Raw genomic sequence first — 8,092 nt, 5'->3', positions numbered from 1 at the left:
TTACTGTTACAGGAAAACCGTTTATCCACCGACATTGGTGGCTGTGCTAACTGGCTTTAGCACTCACAACAGGCTATGCTAGCTGTAACAATGCATGACAGCCCTGCCTCCTGGTTCTGATTGGTTCCTTCTAGATAGCACCAGGAGAAGACAGCTTGGATTTTTCATACCAAACCGAAGACATGGTGAGTTTCAAATATGTAAAAAAAAAATCTATGTACACACAAGTTACATTTTTTAAGACATTTTAGATACATAAAGCTGAAAATAAAGCTGAAATAAAAAAACAGACAGAAGAGAGGTCTACAATAGAGCTTTATTTCATCAAACAACTTCAGTATCTCTGCAAGCTACTGTAACAAACTCAGAAAAAAAGAAAGCCAACAGGAACAGCTCTATTTACATTGTTTTCTGATGTGCACTTCTCACCTGCACCTCAAACTGGGGCAAAGGTCAAGATAAACATAAGGCAGCCATCTTTGACAGTACCAGGAGGAGCAGGGACTCGGCTGGCGGACTGATGACCGCGCCAGTTTGCACCAAGCATATATTAGGTCCTGAAATTTCTAAACAAATCCAATTTGAGCTCAATACATTAAGAGGCATTGGCTGATGCTCCTAAGTGCTTTTTAGAATAACAGGGGAGGGTTTAAACATTTTATAAAAGAAAAAAATAAAGTCAAATCTTATAAATTGGAGTGTTCTGTCCTCATACAAAAACAGCAATTACAGGGTAAACAAACTCAATGTTTCATTTTAAAACCGCAAAAACAAGACAGGTTTCAAATATGGGTAGATTGTAAATTTTATTGGAAAACAAAAATATACAACTTGGAATGGATTATTTGAGGCATGACCAGCGGCCATGCATAAAGAAAAAGAAAAGAAAGGAAAGTAAAAGTAGTGAGTAAAACATTAAAAAGCATGTTAAGATTAGTCATTTTCCAATATAGAACAGCAGATACAAAAGAGTTTGTACGAGTACCAAGGAGATACACCCGTGTCATTTTTTTGCAGTAGTGCAATGCTGAGAGATTTCCTTATATACTTTGTCCATAGTCCATGCAGAGTTTAGACTCCTCTACATTGCTTCCATGCCAACAGTGTTGCCAAGCGACAACCAGGTGACAGGTTTCCAACGTCGCCAGGTATGGAGGGGACCCCGAGCTCACTTGACAAAAGATCCTAAGTTCTCCGGCTCCCAGAGGCCTCCAGGGGGCGCCATTCCGTCACTCCAAAACACCATGACAGCAAAAGAAAGGGACATGGGGACAAGAGCCTATGCAGTTTACATGCAGTTCCTTTGGACAGCAGTAGGGGGCAGGGACGAATGGGGGCTATTAAGATTTTACAGATAAATTACACAAAGAAAAAAAGGCAAATTTATATAGAAATCTGTACAAGGCCTTCACTTCGCCGTCATCATTTGTACGAACTCTGCGGGAGGAAGAGGAGAGTTGTAGCTCGTCATCCTGTTTCACTGGAAGACACTAAAAGGTTGATTGAGATTCTAACTACCAACCTTCATAGTTGACCTGACCGTCTCCATCGATGTCTGCTTCTCTGATCATCTCGTCCACTTCCTCATCGGTTAGCTTCTCTCCCAGGTTCGTCATCACGTGGCGCAGCTCAGCAGCACTGATGTAGCCGTTTCCATCCTGGAAATCAGGTCAGGCAGAAACTTAGTTTTTTTTTTGTTTGTTTGTTTTTTAATCAACTAGGCCTGTCACAATTAATCAAAACAAAAATAATTTCCATTTTCATGATTTATCGCTTCCCTTTATGCCAGGAACTGGATGACAAAAGACTTCAGTCTGGTCTCAACAAGCTTTTTTTTTTTTTTTTTTTTTTTTAAGGATAATTTTGTTTAGACTTCATAACTAATTTTGTTGTTTGTTTTATTTTGCATATTTAAAATGTCTTCCAGTTACAGTGTGAAATTAGGGTAAACTTGGATTAGATTACATGAAAATGGACTCCAAACACAAACCTTATCAAAGACACGGAATGCTTCTCGGATCTCCTCCTCGCTGTCTGTGTCCTTCATCTTCCTGGCCATCATGGTGAGGAATTCTGGGAAGTCTATCGTTCCGTTTCCTGATCCGCAGACAGAAAACAGGAGCGTTACGGGAACAGCTGTTAACAGTTGGAAACTTTGTTTTTAAGAAAAACAGCGATTCTCACCGTCTGCATCGACTTCATTTATCATGTCCTGCAGCTCGGCCTCCGTGGGGTTCTGGCCCAGAGAGCGCATGACGGTGCCCAGCTCTTTAGTGGTGATGGTGCCATCTCCATCCTTGTCAAAGAGCGAGAAGGCCTCCTTGAACTCTGGTGACAGGAAAGGAAACACCTTGGGTGAAGGAATCCTTTCAGCCTTACACCAGCAGTGATTGTGAACGCTATGGGGTCAAGTCGTGAGCGGACCGTCTGGGCGGTGATGTTTACACTTCCAACTGGAGGAGTTTCTGGTTAAAACAGCAATCACGAGACCCAGCATCAGGGTACCGTCAGGATGTCACTGACGGTACCGAGACATGAGGGACCAGAAACAACGACACACGTAAAGATGAGGCCAACGGGAAATAAAAGGCTGGAGTCATAAACTATAAGCACAACAATAAAATTATGTTTACTGATAACAAAGAACTTCAAAGGATTGCTGCTGGATACAACAACTAACACTGCAAAATTTTATGCGATCCATCCAACAGAGAATGCAGATCACTAACATTATAACCATGACTCAATGAATAAATGCAAGCAGTTAGCAGGAAGATGTCCCACTCATAATTTACAACATCCAAGTCCCAGGTCAGCATATCACACATACAATAAACCCTAAATGCTGCGTTCATAAAGGCCAGCACACCCAGGGTAAAGTACTCAGCATGTAAAGCTGAGTGACAACACCTCACAGCTCCTCCAGATTACATCATATACAACGCAGCGGCCATGAAAATGCAAAGTTCTCAGCAAGGGAGTCCTTGAGCAATCCACTAACACAAACAGCAGTTTCTTTCATTCCAGTTTTATGACCGGCACGCTGCCTTGTGGAATGCCTTAAAAGGCAAAAGTGTAAATCCACCGCACGAGACAACAAGTCCTTAACGGAGGCCGCTGTAGCCGGTTATGAGGAAGGAAGGGAGATCAATGAGGCCATGTCTTACCAGCAATTTGCTCTTCTGTAAGTTGGTCAGCCTAGAAAAACAGAAATGAAACCATTAACACAATCTCAACTGGCTGAACCAGAAACACAAAAGGCTTTTTTAGTTTCCAGGATCTTCAACTTCAGAGAAAATCTAAACTACTTAGATTAGTGAAGCTTTTATTATGCATTTAGAAACAAAACTAACAATATCACTTTAAATGCCACACAAGATGACCCAAATTATATTATACAATAGCTAGCATGTCTAAATATGTAGTTTAAATGCAAGATTCCTGTAGTTTTTGAAAAGGAGGCGGGTTTTTCTCCCATTTGCAGTAGCTTAAAACTTTTAATATGTTAAAAATGCATTTAAAACGCTTTTGGAGTAGTTGGACAGCACTAGGTTGGACCAATATCTGAATTATGCATTACTTACACAGGTAAAAATCACAACCAGACAAAATAATAAAAAGTGTAGTCAAGATGAAAAAAAGAGACTGTTTCAATGCATTTATAGGACATTAATTAGCTCTTCCTCAACATTGATCACTAATCAATTTAGATTTTAACTAGGGCTGATTAAATCTAGCCATTACTTCTTAATTTAAGAGCTGAATAAGGTCAAAACCATCCAGAGTTAAACTGCAATTCAACATTATAAAATCATAGTGGATGCTAATAACATCCCATAAAGCTCTAAAGACGGTGGGTGTAGCTTGCTGCGCAGGCTGCTGTAACAAAAAAAACTGCTCAAAAGGGAAGCAGTACCCCCCTTCATTCTTTTCGATAATTATATAACAGGAAGCGGCTCTAATGGGAAACGTTGCTCGGCACATTACCCCAGATGTTGGAGGCGCTTCGACCATTCATTCACGCCAGACAATAAACGGGTAATTATTTGGCGGTAAATGCTAGCTCGGAAGAGCTACAACTGGTTAGCAACCGTTATGTGCCGGCTCAGCCACAGATCTAACTCAAACGACGAAATAAAATACTCAATACATGTAAAAGGAGACAGAATATAAGCAGAAGTGCGGATGATTTTTTTTCTTAGTCATTAAATCGAACAATATGAGCGTTTCAGAGATACAGTTTAGACTTAAGCAGCATTGAGAAGCAAACAACGCCCATGATGCTCAAACATTGCAATCTTGCGTTTTAACCAACGGATCGGCTTATAAAACTAGTTACATTCAACTAATTGTTTGACACCACTGCACGCCTGTTATAAGGAAGATGCGTTAAAATAAAAATAAATACAGTAATAACGCTATGTTTCAGCTTAATAACGCTCTGTAAACGTTACATTAAGTGCTACAACCAAAATTAAATGCATAAAGTAATTGTTCTTACCATCTCAGCGTAGGTGCAGCAGCGACTTCACCACAAACTCCGCTTAAAAAAAACCCTAAAAGAATCTCCGCAACCCGCTGTCACTAGAACCGAGCAGCCCTGCGAGCACACTGAGACGGAGACTACTGGACTCGCCTTTAACGGCTGTCCTAAACCCCTCCTTCTCTTCGGTATCACTCCGCCAACTTCCTCTATCTCCAGTTGCTCCATTATTAGAAAATCGCATTTTACAACAGCGTTTTATACAAAGGTAAATGAAAATACACCTTAATTATAAAAGTACTGTTTCTGGAGAAGCGTTTATGTAGATACCCGACGTCACCGCGCGTTTCGGCGGTGCACTAAATATCAGCGCATGAATACTTTCTGCTATTAAGTGGTTAGGCACAAAACGTCGCGGAAAGAAATCGCGCTCTCTGATTGGTCCGTTTGTACCTGCAATGCGTCACTCCCATGGTCTGCGCTGCCGCTGCATCTTGTCCACAGACATCCAGTCAGTGCCATAGAGGCGCACCAGACAAGCTTGTTGCATAGTTTTCCAGCCTCAGGAAGATTTTCCTGTTTTTAGCCACCAGTAGCTTTCTTTTTCCACTTTTAATTGTCATCTATTACAGCTTTCTAAATGTATTTGCTATATTTGTATTGTGTTCATGTTTTTGTTTTTGTAAAGTTACTGACAGAGTTCAGAAAAAACTTTTTTAATCACTTCAAAACTTGTGCAGTGTCAGAGCTGAAGAGTTTCCAGTTTTTGATTGCTTGTGTTGTGCATTATTTTTTATGAGTAACTGCAACTTTAACAGGGGTTGCAGCAGATTTCTGGGCCTAATTGTGCTGCTCCATGTGGATGGGATCTGATATCCAGAAGGATGCAGAAGGACATAAAGTTATTTTAAATCAAATACAAGGTGCAGAACATGTGGAAAGCTCATAGTTTATACACAGATATGAAAACTGACTTTCCATCCAAAGTGGTTCTGTCAAAATCTGGAGCAAATTAGAGTCCTGTTTTTCTTTTAAATTTGTTTTGGTGCTGCAGGGATTTATGTCAGTATATAAATTATGTAATTCCTGAGGTGGCGGCACAAAAGCCTAAATCTGTCACAAGGACCAGATAAGCTGTTGCATGTGCAAATGACTGTACCTGGAGGTGTGTGAATTCACCTTTAGATCCCTGAAAATACCCCAGAAACACTAAAATACAGGCAAAGTTTCATAATATACAACACTTAATCCACATATTTCTTCCAATCACATTGTAGAGGAGGAATTTTGGTCCAACGTTGACCATTTCAATCAGGTCAGGACTTTGACTAGGCTATTACACTTTGATTCTTTTTTTAAGCCATTTAGCCTTAGAAAACCCACATTGGGTGGTTTGTGGTCAAGGTAATGACTGTAAAACAACCCCAGATCACAACCCCTCCACCACCATTATTTCACCAAAGTACGTTGGTGTTTTTATGGTCTAGTCAAATCCAAGTTGTCCTGCTGTTTGACTTTAGATAAAAATGTTCCTTCTTCATGTCAAGCTTCTATGCACTACAAATCTGGAACAAACTTGAGTTTCTTTAAATCAAGGCTAAAAACCCACCTGTTTAGAGTTGCTGTAGACCAATAATCACTGGAATATTGGCCAACATATTTGATGTGTATTGATAATTTGGCACTTGACAAAATGTAATGTTTGTTACTGGTTTCTCAACTGGTGACTGCATGCTGTTTTTATGACTTTATTTTAGTGTTTTTATGACGTAAGGCACTTTGAACCTCCTTGTTACTGAAATGTGTTATACAGATAAACTTGATTGATTGATTGAACCTTTCTAAGCAATTCAAACATGTTCACATTATTTAATATTTCTCCGACTGTTCCACAATCTGAGTTTGGGGTGAATTTGCTTGGACATCCATGCTTACCTCTTGGTTCTAGTCTTTCAAACAGGTGAAAATTGTCTTATGTCCTTTCCCATATTGATGTTCCCAATTGGTTCATTTTGATATCATATTAACTCAACCAATCAAGTTTATTTGATTGCCTTGCATTTTAATAACAAAGTAGTTCAAACATCATAAAAACCCAAACATGCAAACACATAGAAGACGCCACACAATAAACCAATAAACATGACATTTGTGAAGTGTCAACATCAAATATATTGGTCAATGTTTCATTAATTATGGTTCAAAAGTAACTCTAGACAAGTGGGGTTTTTAGTCTTTAATGAAAGGAACTCAGTGTTTCAGCTGTTTTGCAGTTTTCTGCAAAACAGAAAACTGTAATATATATATATATATATATATATATATATATATATATATATATATATATATATATATATATATATATATATATATATATATATATATATATATATCAAAATAAGTTTGATATATATCAAATCTTCTATGCAGATTTGTGGTGCATAGAAGCTGAACTCAAATCTCCATGTTCCTGAAAACCAAACTTCAGTCATTTAGTTCTCCCATTCAACCAAATAAAAACAGAAACTTTTCTTTCAAAGATTTAAATATTTTTAGATCCTGGTTTTTAAAAAAGTTGTTACGTCTCTGAATTTAGAAGAGGTTGTTTTACCATCAAGGTCAATAAAAACTGGTCCAAAGGGAAACCTATGAGTCTTTACATAATTGTCAATAAAACTCAAACCCAATGTGTATGACGTAACATCCAGTACAGCATTTATTATGTTGTAGTATTTGTATTATTAATGTTGGGTGTAATTTTTATGCCAATGTAATAATTTATTCTTGCATTGATTTGTGTACACCTCTGCTGACTTTATTTCCTCCTTATCAGCTCTGTGAATATTAGCTGTCCCACATAATACATGCTTATCAGGCGGCGCCCAGACCGCATTTATAATCACCAGTTTTAATTTCTGTGCCGCAGGGTTCAAAGGTCACTTAGCTTAGCAGAGGCAAGGTTGAAGTTACTTCCTGGATTTCCACTTTTCATTTCCTTTTCTTCTATCTAGTGCCAATTCACTAAAAAATATATATTATCTGAAGGCAGAAATTTATAATAAAATCAAACCAACCACATTCAGATGTGTTAGACTTCAATCCCAGTTATTATGAAATGCAGTCAAACTCAAAATATAAATAGTAACACAACATTTTACCAAATATTCTTGGTTTAGTTTCTAGTGCAAATATTTTAGTACACTTGAAGCAAGACAAAACTAACTTACAAATAACTTTTCAGTGTGATATAGGAGCTTATTTACAGTCAATAATTCCTTAATATAGATGAGAAATTACTAGTTCCATTGGCAGATTATTTCAGTCATAATAAGACATTTTTCCCATGTTATAAGTGAAATAATCTGCCTTTATTATCAATATTAAGGAATTATTGACTTAAACTCCTTTATCTTGCTAAAAAGTTTCCTAATTGTAATAAACTTTGTTTGAAAGGGACAATGTACAACTCAAACATAAAGGTCACCATTTGATGCGCTACACCAGATTAAACCATATGCTAATTTGCCTCTGTAATCCCTAATTTATAAATTAGTTTTTTCTTATTTCAAGTGTACTGTAGACCTAAATTATTTGGTAAACGTTTGTGTT

At 37.9% G+C, this 8,092-nt stretch overlaps 1 protein-coding gene across 1 annotated transcript; it reads right to left on the bottom strand.

Moving 5' to 3' along the window:
- Positions 1-297: 297 nt before the first annotated feature.
- On the bottom strand, positions 298-4,653 carry calm2a (calmodulin 2a (phosphorylase kinase, delta)). The gene is made up of 6 exons (XM_015007947.2): positions 4,502-4,653; positions 3,168-3,198; positions 2,185-2,328; positions 1,991-2,097; positions 1,523-1,658; positions 298-1,437 (listed from the first exon to the last, which is right to left on the bottom strand). The coding sequence occupies exons 1-6, from the start codon at positions 4,502-4,504 to the stop codon at positions 1,409-1,411; spliced, it is 450 nt and encodes a 149-aa protein (XP_014863433.1). The 5' UTR covers positions 4,505-4,653; the 3' UTR covers positions 298-1,408.
- Between the last annotated feature and the right edge of the window lie 3,439 nt (positions 4,654-8,092).

This window comes from Poecilia mexicana, unplaced genomic scaffold (genome assembly GCF_051168715.1).
Source record: "Poecilia mexicana isolate PSO_F unplaced genomic scaffold, ASM5116871v1 scaffold_15, whole genome shotgun sequence".
Lineage (NCBI taxonomy): Eukaryota > Metazoa > Chordata > Actinopteri > Cyprinodontiformes > Poeciliidae > Poecilia > Poecilia mexicana.
The sequence above is the reverse complement of the archived record's forward strand: the minus strand, read 5'-3'. Positions and strand labels throughout refer to the sequence as shown.